Below are 17,201 nucleotides of genomic sequence, written 5' to 3' on the forward strand. Positions count from 1 at the left end.
TAGTATTTCTGGATCTGCAGAGTTCAAGGCCCTGTCTCAGAACAGGTGAGTGATGTTAGGTAACAGAGTGGATCTTCTGCACTGTCCTGGTTGGGGGGGGGGGGGGGAGGGCTACAGACCATGTTTTCTTCTTTCTGATTCCCCTCATCACATTCTCATATTCCCTTTTGAGAGTGAACCAATGAAAAGTCACAGTGTGAGTATTAATTACATTTGAGTAAAATACGGAGTTAAAGTCATTTAAAAGACAGTGATTTTGGTGAGAACACCCTGTCATTTAATTCCCTTACACAACATCCACATCTAATTTGATCTGTCTTATTCTTCACAGCACTCTTGATTTCCATATTTCAGATTTGTATTCAAGAACTATAAACAAATAATTTACGATCATGGGAATTAGCTTCAAGTAACCTTGGAGAAACTTTTCTCCAAAATATAGATATAATTTTGTAATTTTAACATGGTATGAACTATAGAAATAAGTTGTAAAAAAAATCTCATCTTTGACATCAGCAATATTTTCATATTTAAATACTATTTGGAAAGAATATTTTAACATAAAATAAACCTCACTATAGAATATTTTAACAGAAGGAAAAACCTTACTAAGTTGAAAATAATAAGTTCCCATACTGAACAACCGTTTCCCATACTGAACAACCAATACCCCTTAGGATTGGAATTTTACCTGCTTGTCAGAGTCCCAGTTTTAGATGTCTCTAAAAGCCAAGCCTTTAGAGACACTTTTTAACCTGCCCTCTAATTTCACTATTGTTAATTGCCTGATTTACCTGACAAGAGCCATTTCCTTTGGGGAATGTATAGTGTTCTCTTCCGTTCCACGGACTGTACCTTTCCTCAAATGTATTATCACCTAAATATCACCAATCCAGTCAGCTTCTGTCAACACATTGTTGTCCTCTTTTGTTGTTGTTCCCCCCGTCCCCCAAAGATGCAAGCCATTTGAGCAGACATGCTTCAGGTTATATTTCCATTTTCTAATTTATTTTTTTATGTTTATTTATTTTTGAGAGAGAGAGTGGGAGTGGGAGAAGGGCAGAGAGAGAGGGAGACACAGAATCTGAAGCAGGCTCCGGGCTCTGAGCTGTCAGCATAGAGCCCAACACAGGGCTTGAACTCAGGAACCTTGAGATCATAACTTGAGCTGAAGGCGGACACTTAACCAACTGAACCACCCAGGTGCCCTTCCATTTTCTAATTTAAGTATAAATCATCTTCCTACCCTCTACTCTCTCATCTTCAGGTTCTAACCCTCTCCCACTCTGACCTTAATCTTGGTATCTTAGACTATACCCTACACATTTCTTGTCCTAACTTTCCTTTGAATCCCTAGCAGTGTTATCTAACTTCCCCTCCACTTTCACACCTGCTTAGCTCAGCTGGTTAACCCCATATTTTATTCTCTTTGTCTTTTCCCTTCTGCTTTCCTCCAGCTTATCAATAAACCCAGATAGCAACAGGACCCGGTTGATTTGTTAGTAATTATGAGCACACTGTTCCTGCTCATGGAACCCAGAGATGACTAAGATAGGTTTAAAGCGACAGCAGGAAATGGTAAGGAAATGGAGCATAGCAAAACTCAGCGTGAAGCTTTCAGTTCTTTACATGTTTACAATTTTCTGTGCATACATTAAAACTGGTTGGTTTTTTTTTTTTCCTATTCAGTTCTCAGTTGCATATCATGGCCAACTTCTGCATGTAACATCCACAAAACTTGCTCCATTCCTTTTTTCCTGGCATTATATTAGGGAGAAGAAAAAAGGTTTAAACCCAATCAGTATTTCATTAGAGTGACTGGAGTTTTATTTAAGGAGAGAGGAAGGAAAACTGATTACAGAAAATATTATTCATTAGTGGACTATAGAGAACCAAAGTGTTAATAGACTAGCTCTTAATGTGTATTTTTTAAACTTAACTATGAAACCGTAGCCTTGAGATCTCTGTGTTTGACTGCAAACAGACCCTTTGTGGGTCTGATCTGCTGGTGGGGAAGAAAGGAAGAAATGAACCCATCTAATGGATTCAAAGGTAAGTCCCTCTGAAAGGTACTCAGACTTAAATATGTAAGCTGCACCAGGAAGCCAACAAGAGGTTGAATACTGCTTGAAATAAGTACTTCTTACCAGCAGAGCACCTTTTCTTTTTATACTTGCATTGTCTCTCATCTACCTGAGGGCTAAATATTATTTCACATGGATATACAGCACATCTATAAATGTGAGCACTGAAATCCTGGAAAGAAAAATAAAAGGATTCTCACAAAGAAAGCTGGCATATAAAGAACTACGAACATCCAGTGTTAGCATCCTTTAGGGGCAAAGTCTAAGAAGCTATAAACTGAATGGTCCCATCACTTACTTGGTGTGTGGGACCTTGGGAAAGTCATTTATCTTCTCTTGATCTCAGTTCCCCCCTCCTCCCCACTGGGGGTGGAGGGTGGGAGTTGGAGAAGAGTGTCTGAGCTTTCCAACTTTGAAATTCTGTGAACTCTTGGGGCACCTGGATGGTTCAGTCAGTTAAGCATCTGACTTTGGCTCAGGTCGTGATCTCACAGGTTTGTGAGTTCGAGTCCCGCGTCAGGCTCTGTGCTAATAACTCAGAGCCTGGAGCTTGCTTCGGATTCTGTACCTCCCTCTCTCTCTGCCCTTCCCCTACTCACTCTCTCTCTCTCTCAAAAATAAATAAAAATTTTTAAAAATTCTGTGAACTCTGATTACTCCCTGGGTGGCTGGAATGTATCTCAGAGTCTTGAGTTGAATAAATACCTATTGGGATCCAAGTCAGCTCTGGAAATGTGAACCTCTTCCTTTGAGGGGAAACTCAAACCCTTTCAGAGGCTCTGACATAACTCTCGGTGCTTTTTTACCTTCTAGGTCAGAAGGAAGAATCCCAACATTGTAATTGAAATTGGCAATTTCTTCCTACCTCCCCCCCAAAGAAAATCCACACCAAATCAAAGTGTTTATATGGGGAAGGGGCCAGAACTAATGGGGAAAAAAGTGGGAAAGAACTGAGGTTGAACTGAAACTAACCAAACAGGATATCCCAAGACCAATGAAAATGCCCCACAGTCACATTTGAACCTTGGACTCCAGCCACACTAGCCTTTCCAAGAAATCCCAGCATATTTTCTGCTCTCTAAGGTGTCAAACCTATTGCATTTTGGCCTCTGAATGCACCAAACACTTCTTCTTAAAGCCTAGGTGAGCCTTTTTTAGTTAGGCTATAGGATGGTGGCAGTGATCATTTGTATTAGCTGGGCACCAACGCAGCCCCTCCCCGGCCCAGAATCCTAATCTTAATGGAACTGAGAGTTAAGAATGATTTTTTAATGTCTCGTTGGATTTTTAGACTGTTAATGTACCAAATCCTTCTCATTATTACTTTATTGATTGCTCATTGACCAGCCCCCTTCAAATCGTATTAACCACCCTCTGCCGGTTTAGATTAGGAGAGTTTAAAAAGCACCTTTCATTACTCCCTCCACTCCTGCCACGGAGTTGAGACTCGGCAGCTTAATGGGAGCTCTAATGGGGCAGCTAAGAGGAGAGGGGCCACGGTCCCTGCCGATTGCATTAATAGCTCAAAGGGGGCCAATACAGAAAATTAGCCGTAAACGAGCTCTGGAGATCTTCAAATGAAAGAGCCATTTATCACGCTGGCTACCTTCACTCCACTCGTTTGCTCTCTCTACTGGGAACAACTCATTTCCTCTTAACTAAATTACTTCAGAAATGTCAGCTAAGCCCAGATAGCAAACATAACAGGAGAGCTAGCCTATAATCTATGAGGTGATATCAACACGGGTGAAAAATTGGTTAAATTTTAGGAGAGAGTCCCTCCATAATTAGAGACAGTGAGAGACATAGAGACCTTTATCTTTTATGCCTAGGCCTTCTGGCTTCAGTATATATAATAGCAGAGACACCGAAACCTGGGCCAGTAGCTGCACTTTTATTAGTGAGGTAGACTTTTAAAAATCCCTCTACAAAAAATAAAAATTAAAGATCTCTCTAAAAACCCATTAGAAAATAAATTAAGCAACCGAATCCCTTGCCCATTGTGGAGATGTAGAAAACTTAGTTCTGAAAACTGTCTCACCTCCTCTTTTATGAAATTAATCTCTGGGAGATATCCTTCATAAGGGTTGGGGAGGGGACAAAAATGAGAGACCAGAGGGCCAGGAAGAAGCAGGTAAATCCATACCCTTATTTTAAATGATTCACAGTTATCTAGAAAAGTAAATCAACCACTTATTTCTATTTTACCCATGACTCTCTACAGATAAATATATGATACTCAGATCTTTTCTTCATGTAATAAAGGAAATACCTGAAGTGTTAAATAATGGAGTTGACCTAACACTTCATATTCATACCATGCCCCCTAAATCAATAAAGTGACTGGAGTGCCACTTAGATGTTTTAAGCTATACATTAAAAAAAAAAAAAAAAGGCTTTAGAGGCCATAAAAAGTATTGCATGTTTTCGAACAGAACCAGCCACTTTAGTCAATATTCTCCTTATTCCTGGAGATACCCTTATACATAAATATTCATATTTTGCTGACAAACATATACTAGCCCTGAAACCAAAGCAGCCTACATCTAAGAATATTTTCAGGTCCATTTTGTTAAGCAAGCTAAATTCCAAATATTTGTATTGGCCTGCTTATTAATAACATTTCTGATTGGTCATCTGTTGGGCATGACCCACTGACAGCCCAAATGTTGTTTCTAGGATCCAGAACCCTGAGATAAGGGGTTCTAGCCTCCGGTGAAAAGGGAGGGGGGGCTAAAACAAAAAAGAAACAGAAAAGCCAATGGGGAAGTACCTCCCCACTCTCCCTGCCTTGCCCCCATCAACTAGCAGTTATCCAAAAGAGAAGACCCTAGAGGAAATGGTGAAAGTGAGCTGTCAGCACAGTTGCAAATCTAAGCACCAAGCCTGGGTGTCCGAGCAAACCGGAAAGCTGGCATTAAAAACTGAAATGACACTATCTAAAGAAGATAGGGAGAGATGTTTGGAGCAACACTCAAAATAAATAGTTTTGCCCCAAATCTCACCATTCTTCTTCAGGATATTACATTCCAAAGCCAAATGGCATTATTCAAGTACAGCTCCCCCCACCCCTGTCCCAGCTCCCATCCTTCACCTCCAAAGCCACTTTTTCTGTCTTTGTAAAGGAAGATAATTTAGAATACCCCACCCTGTTTGGAATCCTTACTTCACAACCCTTCTACTGTACCAGGCTTGATTTTGCATTCCTTTCCAAAGCACCTTTTCTTTAATTGTTTTTGTGACTGTCATGTGGTTCAAATTAATCATAACTGACGGAAGCTAGGGATTGTTGACATCAAATATAAGGACGGGCCTTCTCCAGAATCGATAAGAAAGGGTTACAGTAGTTAAAACTGTATCTCCAAATACCAGCTCTAGCGATAATTAAAGATTGCACTGTTTACACATTCAAGCTCCTAAATTGGTGGCATGTGAGTGACATTCAGGCCTTTCGGCAGCCACACTAATCTCCAGGCATTCTCTCAGTGACTGTCAGAAGAGAGGGGGAAAAATTAAGCAGCTGCAATACGCCCGAAATGAGTTATTGTAATTACATTTAATTAGTTTAATTAGTTAATTATTTTGCTTACAGCTGTACAAGAGACTGCAAACATTTGTTAATATCACATGCCCTTTAACAGTATGGGGTGATTCCACAGTCACACTAAATCATGAATGCATATGTAGGAAGATTTAGAAATGTGCATAGGCTGTCTCAACTTCTCGGGATGTGCATATTTAGCAACACATTTCGCAGGATTTTTTTAAAAAAAATAATAAAGAACTCATAAAAGACAGAGAAATGGGAACAGAATTACCACACACAAAAATCAAATACAAAAACAAGAGAAGGACCTGTCTCAATGGCTTAGGTTAGGGTTTAGCTCAGCAAACTCCAGTCATAAATGAAATAATTATAGCACATTTTTGAAAGCAGTGTTTCCTAACCAGTTCCACACACGATGGTAGTTCGGTTATTTAAGATGTATCTACAATTGCTGCCAAATGTACCATGAGAAAGTGGCAACAGTCTCTGTCCCTCTGTCTCTCTCATCTGGGTTTCTGTCTTTGCCCCTCCCCGTTTCCTTCTTCCCAACATGCCTTTTACACCCAGGCCTTTTACACCTTTGTCCTGCGATTGTGCACAAACATTTCTCTCTTATAAAATAACGAATTCCCCCAAAGCGAAAACTCATAAAGACATGACTGCACAGGAAAACTTTGCTTACTTTTGGGAGGAATAATCCATACCTTTTTTTATGACAGACTGGTCCAATAGATTCATGCCGCTGTTATTGGCATCTTCAACTGACTGTGAATATAAAAACATCACTATTCAAATTGACTGGATATTAAAGAATTGCACACATAAATCATGTCATTCCAAACTGGAGTTTCTGTTATTTCCATTTATATTAATTCACAAAGGGAGGTTTTATTATTATCATTATTACCTCCAAATCAACATAGAAATGAAAGTCACCCAAATTATAAATTCTTCCAATGGAAGAGGAGGAAAAAGGAAACTGCGAGAGACATCTGGGATGCAGTATTGGTTTAGTTATTATATTAAACATAGATGTTACACAGACATATAAACTTTCATATTACTTGCTCTTATGAATTGTGAAAACTTGGCAACAGCTGAAAGATTTTCACCAATATAAGTACGGATAATTCCTGTTTTCAGTTCTATCCCAGCACATCTTAACCCCAGAGTCACTTTACAAATACATAATAGTTTACATTACGGGATTTTAATTAAAGTCTGAGCAATTTGGAATGGAATGCAAACAGCAACACAGAGGAACACGTTTGCAAGCTGGCAGGACCTCACACACTCTTCAGTCCGTACACGTCCTTGTGTGCTATGAATTTCTTGCTGCCTGACAATCCCTCAGAGGAACCTGCACAGTTTGCTTCCCCTCCCAATCCTGCTGCTGCTACTTCCCAGCAAGAAGCACACCTGTTAGGGCCACAGTAACCACAGACACACAGAGAGCCCCCGATCCTCCCAGTGAACACCTGGGTTCTGGCAAAGAGCATTCACCTTTTGTGCCACAGTCTTACCCTAAAGGGGAGTTTCAACCCTGGGTGTTGGCAGCACTTCTGAGGGGAAATGGCTGTTGGGATGAGTTTCTTACTGTCAGGATGCACAAATACAGAAGTTCTGGCTGTGCGTCCCAGGGCATCCAAAAGCTCTGTATTCCCTCCTCTCCCCACCCCACCCCCCCAAATGAAAAATAAATGCTAGGTCTTTCTGAAATGTACCGCTGCTTTCCTTAATTCTTAGAAACCTACGTTCGGACCAATCTGTCCCCCACTCGACAGAGAAGTAAAAAGCAAACGGCTTGGGAGTGAGGTTGTGTTTTCACAGCACCTCCCACCCACTCACACCTCATCCCCAGACAGGGTGTGTGTTCATCACAAGGAAGAGACTGTCTACCCCAAACAAGCAGCACATTAGACACGAGATGATCTAATCACGAGGAGCGGGGGAGGAGCATGTTAATTTGTTTCTTTACGTTTTTAAGAGTCACTCTTCAGTTGTCGGAAAGGTGAGGAAAATTGTTATTCCCCGTAAGACCTGTTTTCCATGTTGCAACATGCCATGTCCATATTAAGAGACAGTAAAACGCTTTAACAAATACTTCGTACAACTTGCTCGGAACTCCTCAAGACACCCCACCTTGCACACCCGCGTGCGCGCGCGCGCACACACACGATTCACGCCTTGCCATGCTCACGTGTCTACACTGCGAGGCGTCCACTCAAGAACAAAATAGTCGTCGGTGACTGTGGGCGGGCAGGCCCTGGATCTCGGGGGCCGGGACCCAGGGCGCCCCCACACCTCACCCTCACGCCGATACGTAAATATGTATATACGCCTCATCAGCGACGTGGGGTAGTTGTGGTAGTTAATGAGAAGGCTCTTGTCTGATTTTCTATCTAATTACGGCCGCCTGCTGGGTTTTTGTACAGGATATTCACGCAGCATGCTGGCGCTTAATCGTCACAGGGAGGATCGTAAAGATTTAATTAGGACTGCATGCGGAAGCGCAGAAAAACAACTCAGACTCGTAATTACTAGACTTCTTTAGTTAAAAGTGATACCAGGGGTTGCTTTAAGACACTGGTGTGTGTGTGTGTGTGTGTGTGTGTGTGTGTGTGTGTGTGTGGTGGGGTTTGACAACGTCCTTATATGCTTATACTCAGGGGTAGTAGAGGTGATGCGAAGTTAGGGAGCAAAGACTGGAAGAAGAAAAGAGGGGTTCACGACAACTAAACTCCAAAGTAGGTGTCATCTCACTCCATCTTTCTCTCTGATGCTGTTTTTCCGGAGTTTTTTTTTTTTTTTTAACAGTGCACACCCCCCAACACACATACACGCAAATGGGTGAAATGTAGCATACCCAGAGCCCAAACTGCGATTTGCTAGTTTAATAGCCCCTGTGAGTAAATTGAAATAGAAATTGACAGGGTTTTATAGTTTCATTTAAAAAAATATTAGAAGCATTTGGTTAATTAGCTCCCCTCATCTTCTCTCACGGTCGGTCGGGGCGGTGGCCCTCCGCGTGTGTCTGGGTCACACGACATACCCACAAACCAACCCTCGGCCAGGTGAGTACCCCTCGCGTTGAGGTCCTCTGGCCCAGCGGCGCCCTGGGGACCTGTCAGGTCCGCGGCTGGGAGGGGGCAGGGAGAGGGATCCGGAACACACACTAGGTCTTCGAGTTCGTACAAGTGACTGAGGTCCAGGCGGAGGCACCCTCTGGTCCCTTTTTAAAGACTGGTCAGGCGCAGCCAACCCAATCCGTAGCTGCAGGAAACGGTGAAATCCCCACCGGCTCGGCTCGGGTAACTTCACCTCCCCCCTCTCCCCACCCCTACCCGCCCCCCCCCCCCCCCCAGCAACTCGGAGTGGATCCTCCGGGATGGAGCAGCTGAGGCGAAGCCCCTACATTCGGGCCCGGTCCTAGGTACATCTCTCCCCCGTCTTTCTTTGTCACCTGCCCCCTGTCGTGTCAAGGGCATCCTTGCCTCAGAAGGCCTGCCATCGCCGCCGCGGAGACAGACATCCTCCCTGCAGCCTGGGACAAGCGCAGGATGTATCCCCCGTGACCCCGTGCACTGAAGGTCGTCCAGAGAAAGTCCCGCGAGCCACCCCACCCCGCCAGATGACGGGTTTGGAAGCCTCTGGGGGAGGAACTGGGTAGAGGTGGGGAGCATGCGTGGGCTGGGGCCTGCACCTTCTCTCCTCTGGGCTCTCTGCACCTCCGCCGTCCTTGTTTCGAAGCAACAACTCAGCCTGCCGCGCGACGCTTTGATGCGGGTGTTCTCCCCAATACACCCTGAACTGGTCCTGTGCTTCCCTCGTCCTTTGCATTTGACCAAACATCAAAACCCCTCACAATTCTATCTTAAAAAAAAAAAAACAAAAAAAAACCCTAAAAAACTAAACTAAACTAAAACCAAACTAAACTGAGACCAAAGAAATCTATTCCCTGTTTTGAGAGAATTCCTGGGTTCGACTGACTGAGTCACTGGGCCTGCAGGGTGGTGGTGACACGGCCAGTGCGTTAGCATTGCCAACAGCAGTGGTGATGAGTTGGTCCACTTTCATTATCTAGCACTTTGAGCCATACTCAGAAAGGTTAATTTCAAAACTTGCCCCCTCCCAGACACATATTACCTCAATACATTTTTTAAAAAGCTATTAAATATTTCCTTCTTGTATGGTATTCTGAAATGAGCAGTATCTCCAGACAGGGATCATCAAGCTTGATTAAACCAACAAAACTATCGTTCATGTTACTATGGGTAAATCCAGCCACAAATCATGTGATCCCATTATTTTGGGAAATAATAAATAACTGAATTTCTTCTAAAACAATAAACCATCACAGGCTACACACAGGCAACATTTGATGCTGTCACCACATTTTAACTGTCCGAAATAAATGTATATTTTCCCCAGTAAGGCAAAACAGAAGGACTTTTCCCTTTCCCATTTCATTTTCCTTTGCTTTAGAGGTACGTCTAAAACGGTGCATAATATATACAACTATGCCAATGAGACCAAAGTGTCAAATACCTTTCAACCGTATTTATCCTTTCTGCAGACTATTTAAATTAGGGAGCAAAAGGAGACCTGCTCAGAATCACCCAGACAGTTTTTCGAAATCATTTCTTTGATGTTTCTTTGTTTAGTTTAACCAAGTATTCTCAACCAAATCAGGCTCCATTGTGTAGGTTGCAGATGGGTTAGGGAGTGGGTGGGGGGAGTGTTTTGAGCCTTTTGTTTTAAGAAACAAACACGTGATGCCTGTCTAACTGGGATGGTGGCTTTGGGGAGAGGAGAGTATTAATGGAGGGAAGAACTGAGGAGGGATGTGGAGAATACTGCTCCATAGTCGTCTGATGCACCAAGAGGTGAAAACAATTCTCCAAAATGGTATGTGTCCTCTTGGACTCCCAAGCAGAATTATGGCTTTCTGGGTCACCCCCACCCCTACAATTATTCCATTTCTCCAGAGATGACTTTGGAACTCATTTATCTTCAAAAAGGGCTCAGCAGCTTATGGGACATTCAAAGTAGGACCTGGTTTGGATGATCATAGCACATGTTTTTCTGTCCCATGTGCATCGTCATGCTTAACATCCAGCAGGAACCTCTGGAGCCCAAGAGGCCCTTGCACCTCTATGCTGAAGCCCCAGACTCTAAGCAGCCCAAGCTTTCACCTGCCTTGTCAGGGGCCAGGCCCACTATGGAACGTGCATGGCGGGGGGGCAGTGGTGGTTGGGAGGGTACCTAGCTTGCCAGCACAAAGTACAAGAGAAAAAGGAAGTAGCTAAGGCAAGAGGAAAAACAACTAGCCTTGATTGTGATGACCCTAAACTATCAGCCCGTACATGCATCTCTTTCTCCTTCAAGATTTCATTTCTAGTGGTTCCAGCTTTCATAACTGGGCCTCCAGAAATCGCCACTACATGCATAACACATAAACAGTTATATAAGTCGTGTCCAGCTAGTCCCGTTTTAAAGATGGAAACTCTCTCCCCCTACCAGGATGCAGAGTGCCCCTCCCCCACCCCTCCCATCTCCCGGGGCACTCACTATTTATTTATTGTCTTTCTCATTTGTTTGTTTGTGGTTACCTGGACGTCTTCCATTCCGGGATGGCCGAGGCCGTGCAGCGAGAGGCTGTCACCCATGCCCGCGTCCAGGCCGTGGTGCGCCGAATGCAGCAGCACGTCTGGCCGGCGGACCGAGTGGTAGTCCCTCCGGGGGTCGAGGCCCGAGAGCTGGGGCAAGGCGGCCCGAGGCTGGGGCAGGAGAGAGCCGGCTTCTGAACCCACTTCTTGCCGCTGCCGTTGCCCCCAGGGATGCTGCTGGGGCTGGTGCAGTGGGTTCAGGGAGTAGGGGTCGTTGACGTGGGAGTAGGGGTCCTGGCTCTGGTGGTAGGGGAGCGGCTGGTAGGGAGGCGGGAAGTAGGGCGGCTGGAAGTCTGACGACGGGGTGTGGGACAGCGGCGGGGCGCTGGAGTAAGGTCCTTGAGACACCGAGCCCAGCTGTGAGAGCCTGGAACTGTGGCTCGGGACGCCATCGTGCCGGTCCTGGGAGCGGAGAGAAGGAGAGAGAGACAGAAGCAGAGAGACAGAGAGAGAGAGAGAGAGAGAGAAAGAAAAAAAAATACAAGCGACTAATGGAGAAGCCCCGCTTCTGTACATTCTTCCCAGGACAGGGGAAGCAAGAGTCTGAAACTTATACTCCCAGGTTGACTCAGAGGGCACATGATTTCAGCAATTCCAAACGCGAGGCTTTGAGGGGAAAAGTGGGTAGAATCACCACCCACTTAACCAACATCTGAGCCTGCTGTTGGGAGTGCAAAGCAGGCAAAAGGGGTAAGGGTCAAGTAACTGAATGTATGGGGGGAATTCTAAATTCCTTAATTAAAAATATAGGAGCCTCCCGTACAGTGTTTCCTCTTCTGGGTGTTTTAAACTATCTTTTCTAACTCTTCCAGAGGTGCAAAGCATAACAAATAAAACTTCATATTGTTTGCTCTGCTGCTGCTCCTGTTCCAAACCAACTTCTGCCTTCACTGGCAACCCAGCCAGCTGACCAAGTGCTCCCCACACAACCTGATAATTCCAGGAGCTCTGAGAAATCTGCCTACTCTGAGTTCCCAGTCACCCCTCCCTCCCCAAGAGGAATTAAATCATTTAAATACTGTTTGATTGAAATGGATCTCATTTGAAATTACATCCTGAACGCACGTTCCTTTAAGTTGAGTCGTGGTTCGAAGGAGTTATTTCTATGGTTGCTTTTCTGTATCTAATGCTATGATACTCCAGGGTGTGAAAATTAAGGACCTGGGGAGGGAAAAACAAGAAAAAGCCCAGACAACTTACTGTTGGTTCTGTCTGGAGTGGCAAACTGAGTGGAAGGAGAAGGGGGAGGTGTGTGTGTGTGAGAGGGATGTTTAAGTTTCTCCCTGTCCTTTGTGGAAGTGTCTTGGTAAAGTCCCCGTGATTCTTTTTTGGAGAAATTGTCACCTAAATTTCCAAACTGCAGTGGCAAATAAAAAGTTTTTCTCTGCGGCCTCCCCCCTCCCCAGCTGACTCATGGAGCTCAGACGGAGAACACACAATGCAGAGAGAAGCAGCTGCAGCCTCCTCCAATTATGGTGCTAAATTACCAAGCCAAAGGCGCTCAAAGGAAGACAGAGACAGAGAGAGTGAGACGCACGCACAGAGACGGAGAGACAGAGAGACAGTGAGAGGGGGGAGCATGCAATTCTGGTACAACGTGAATCCAAACTCACCATGGATGAATAGGTGTGGACTAACATCTGGAAAAAAAAGCCTGGTTACTGCTCAAAATCAAACAGTGATTTAAAAAAAAAAAAAATCAAGGAGTCCAGCAGAGAAACGAGCTGGACACAGGAGCCGAGCTTGAGGGGTTTCCAGGACAAGCCATCAAAAAAAAAAAAAATCCCCCCCCACCCCCAAACAAGATTGGCGATGCCTGTCACACACAGACAGAGCTGTTCATCGGGTCTCTTGCTGTCTTTTTGGCCTCTTTTCTTCTGCCGCTCTTCGGGGCTCCAGATACAGTCCTCTTCCACCCGAAGCTGGGCTCAGACTGCTCCAGCGCCCCTTCCTCCCTCCGCTTGCCTACACCGCCTCATAATAATTGATATTCATGACTATTAATATTACACGAGTACTTTAAAGGGAGAATGGAGGACAAATGGAGCGTGAAGCAGCAGCGAGCGCAGAGCTCCCCTACTATTGTAAATGACGTTCATTCAGTGGAGAATTACTAGATGTAATCAGACGAGGGGGCTGGCAAAGGCAGACTGGGGAAAAAGTTTAGCAGGAAAGAGGCAGAACTTCAATTAACTGAGCCGGGGACACGCGTAAGGCAGCCCCTGCTACTTTGGACAAGGCAGTGAGGGAGAGCATCGCTGGGGGCTTGTACAGAATGTAGGTGTCCTTGTTCCTGGAGAGGGACTTTCCTAATGGGAAGAACAGATCGCCCTAGGTGCTTTGTGTGCAGATTAGAAAAACAAAATAGAAAGGCGTTGCCTCATCATTTGGAGGGGAGAGAAAAGTAAACCGGTGGGCCTGGTTGTTTACAAGTGACGTTTGCAGATTTGCACTGAATATTGGAGATTATGCTGATTTATTAAAGGACTGGAGAGAGATAGGGCTTTTTTTTCATCCCTTGTGTGACCAGTCCCTTTTCACTGCTCAGTCTGTGATTTTTACCTCAATTTAAAATATATGCAATCAATCTCCAAGTACACTAAATGTATCCTTTCCAGGCAAAGCCAGGGGCAACAGAAAACCTTCTGGGATGTTTCAGGAACCCGTTCAACTGGCCTGACTGCCATTTCTGTTAAAGTTCAACCTTCCTCCGGACTTAAAAAGGTTCCTTCCACAGGGCTGCTGGTTCTCCTATAGTTTTGATCAGAAAATTTAGCCAGATAAGGGTACCTGCAATATTCTCTCTCCTCCCTCTCTTTTGCTGGCTCTCATTTCCCCTCTCTTCTCTCTCTTCCCTCCTCCTTCCCATTTTGGTCTCCTCTCTCTACCCCTCTTGCACTCCACTCCTCCCTCTTCCTCTTTCCCTCTATTCTTTCTGCTCTCCCTCCCTCCTATCTCATTTAGCCAGTTTACTTTCCGTAAGCAAAGAACAAGTTTTATCCTGCTTACTTTTGGGAACCCACTGAAATCCCTCTATGTATATTCCGAGCTGTTCACACACACCATGACCCCATCTCCGTGAGTGTCATGCTCACTTCGGGCGCTCACATTCTTTAAGATAGTTCTAGCGCCTTCGACTTTACCATTATCCCGCCTGTTAAAGAAAGAAAAGGAGGCCGAACCGAAACAAGCCCCACCAGGCGGAGGCGCGGCTCTTCGTTACAGTCGATACACCGCCACAAAGAGGAAAGGAAAACCCTCATCATCTCTCTGTCTCTCTGTCTCTCTCTGTCTCTCTCTCTCTCTCTCTCTCTCACACCCACCCACCCACACACACACACCCACACACACACTTAGGGTTCCGGCCCGGCCGGAGCTGGGGGCACTGGCTGCCTGCGGGACGGGACGCGGCGGCCGGGCGGCGGTGGGGCCGCGGAGCCCCAGTCCGCGGGGGTGAGGCTGGGCCCGCGGCGTCAGTCGGGGCTTAGCGGCCGCCTCTGTGCGCGGCCGGTTCCCTGTATCCGCCAGGCGCCTCCCGGCCGGGCTTTCCAGAGTCTTCCCGGAGTGCCGGGGTCGCATTTTCTCCCCCACCGGCTCGGGGCACCTCTGTGCGTCCCACCGCGACCTTTCCGTACGACCGAGCGAGCGCTACTTGGCGCCGGTCGCCCAGGACTTGGCTTCCCGTCCTCCTCCTCTCTCCAACTTTTCCGCTTTACGGTCTCGGTCGCCCGGCTTGCCAGCTTCCCCCTGCCCCCTTCCCTAACTCTGCGGCGCCCTCCCTCCAAGCGCTTCTTCCCGTCCTCCCTCCCTCGACGTCTCCTCGAGTCTGCGCTGCCCTCTTCCCCACGGCTCCCAAGTCGGGGTCTGCGAGGCCATTCCGCTCGGAGCGGAGCTCCGCGGGCCTTCGCCGCCGTCCCCTCCCCGTCCCGCCGCGCGTGCCGCGCGCCCGCCTCGCCCGCCAGCCCCGGAGCCGCCCCGCCGCCGCGTCAGCCGGCGCCGGAGGCCGACCAGGGCAGCGGCGAGCGCGGCCCCGTCCCCGGCCCCGCCGGGCTCCGGGCAACTTCCCCCGCCCTAGAAGAGTTGCGCCAACCCCAGCGCTGGAGAGCCGTGCGCGCTCAACAAGGGCAGAACACTGCGTTAAAAATACCCCCAAACGGGGTGTTGGACGCACTGACTCTCAAAAAAGCAAAACACAAGGAAAAAGATTTTTTAAAACAGAAAAAAAGGTCTGCTAGGACTCCTTAGCTTCTGCTCTATCGACACCCATCTAGCTATCTACCTCCCTCCTTCTAATTTTCCGTCCTCTACTTGGATCCGTTTGTTATCGATTTCAGAAATATTATTGAAAATAAAAATTAAAAGCCCGAGTCTGTTACGAATGAGGCTTGAACATCTAATTCTCTCCTACACTCAAACCCAGGAGAGCCTCTGCCTTGATCAGTCTCTATTTTCTCTGCCCACGTTGAGTAGCACCACATTCCCCATCAAAGCCTAAGGGGGGGGGGGGGCGAAGAAGAAGGAAAGAAAAATAAAAGAAAAAAAAAAAGAACGAAAAGAGAGAAATTTCCTAACTTTAAAGTAGCCAGATTTCAAGCTTAAAGTCCCTTTTTCCGAATAGTGAAGTCTCTCCCCCAGCCAGCTTTTCTAAAAGTTAGAGAAAGCTGAGAAAACCGACCGGAAATCTACGACTAAATAGCTGAAAAATATATATCAGTTGGGGTGTCAAGAAGCTCAAATTCTGTATCTGCAAAGCTCTAAGATGCATCTGGGGGTGTCGGCTCACCTCATAGATATCCTCGTACTTGACATTCTCCACGAGCTTCCAGAGCATGATGGCAGCCTGGTCTCTAGGAGGTGAGTGCATTCATGTGAGGAGCAGATGTCTGGCTTCTCAGGACTCCGCTGTCTGTAATGATCCATCTATAATTGGAAATGGGGGATACACACCAAATCCGACGCTCCTCTCCCATCGCAACTTATATCTGTTGTCTCAAACAATAGGCTGGAGAAGTAAGCCTCAGCAGAGGGAAAAACATTATTACACACACAGGAGTTAGATGCAACCCACAGACATATATATTATAAAAATCATAAACACGTATTTACACCCAGACACCCACATTGAGTTATATAAGCACCCCTGGGTCACGCAGAGTCTACAGACTCTAAACATGCATTTAAAGGAGAGATAGGCGTGCAGTGTGATTAATAGAAACATACACATTTAAAAACCTCTATATGGAAAATGATGAATCATTGTAGCCACTGACTAAAGTCTTTACAATTCATAATGAGAAACCAGGGGACCAGCAGTCCCCCATTTTCTATGTAGATTTTAAAAGGGGGACCATTACTGAGATTTTTAAACACAAAAGCTCCTATTCATGTGTGTTCAGCAGGAGGGTATTTTGAAAGCTGGATTTGGGGATTTTTTAGGGCAATTTCTCTGTATTGATGTCTACAAACTTTTTTTTTTTTTTAAACTGTATCTCTGTCCAAATAGAACCAAAAAAGCCAGCTCACCACAGTGACCATTTCTAATATTTTTTGGTCATTTTGTCCTACATGTTTGGAAGCTTAAATACTGTATGAACACCTCAATCTGTCTTGTTTGTCATTTTAAGGGTTATTTGTGTGCATTTTCAACGAATTCCATGTGCCATTCTTTTCTTGGCTAGAGTCTCCACATTATGAAGTTTTGGTTTTTTTTCAGATGTTGGGAACAACACATGCAGACATTCACACAATCTTAATTTCGAGCCTTCTTTGTAGAGACATAGGACATTATATCTGCATCTGTTGTCTGTAACTTTTAAGAGGTTTTAATCATGGACAGTCAACAAATGGTCACCTGAACCTTTGGAAGATTTAAGCAGGATGTTCTTAAAAGAAATAGTGAAA

The 17,201-nt window shown here is 45.6% G+C and overlaps 1 protein-coding gene across 6 annotated transcripts in view; it reads right to left on the reverse strand.

Annotated features, from left to right (window-relative positions):
* The window catches only part of TFAP2B (transcription factor AP-2 beta), a 30,027-nt gene extending 13,596 nt beyond the window's left edge, over window positions 1-16,431 (reverse strand). For 2 of the 6 annotated variants that reach the window (XR_003419579.2, XM_027057582.2), the window contains exons 1-4: window positions 16,084-16,429; window positions 12,914-12,940; window positions 11,244-11,702; window positions 6,336-6,396 (exon numbers count right to left, since the gene is read on the reverse strand). Coding sequence is in view for 5 of the 6 variants with exons in the window: in XM_027057582.2 (XP_026913383.1) it covers window positions 6,336-6,396; window positions 11,244-11,702; window positions 12,914-12,940; window positions 16,084-16,164 (628 nt within the window). In the remaining variant the exon portion in view is untranslated. Of the gene's footprint in view, window positions 1-6,335; window positions 6,397-11,243; window positions 11,703-12,913; window positions 12,941-13,127; window positions 15,105-16,083 lie in introns of those variants that run through there. The other 4 variants (XM_027057581.2, XM_015079759.3, XM_027057586.2 and 1 more) reach the window with 4 other exon arrangements.
* Window positions 16,432-17,201: the final 770 nt, after the last annotated feature.

This window comes from Acinonyx jubatus, chromosome B2, assembly GCF_027475565.1.
Source record: "Acinonyx jubatus isolate Ajub_Pintada_27869175 chromosome B2, VMU_Ajub_asm_v1.0, whole genome shotgun sequence".
NCBI lineage: Eukaryota > Metazoa > Chordata > Mammalia > Carnivora > Felidae > Acinonyx > Acinonyx jubatus.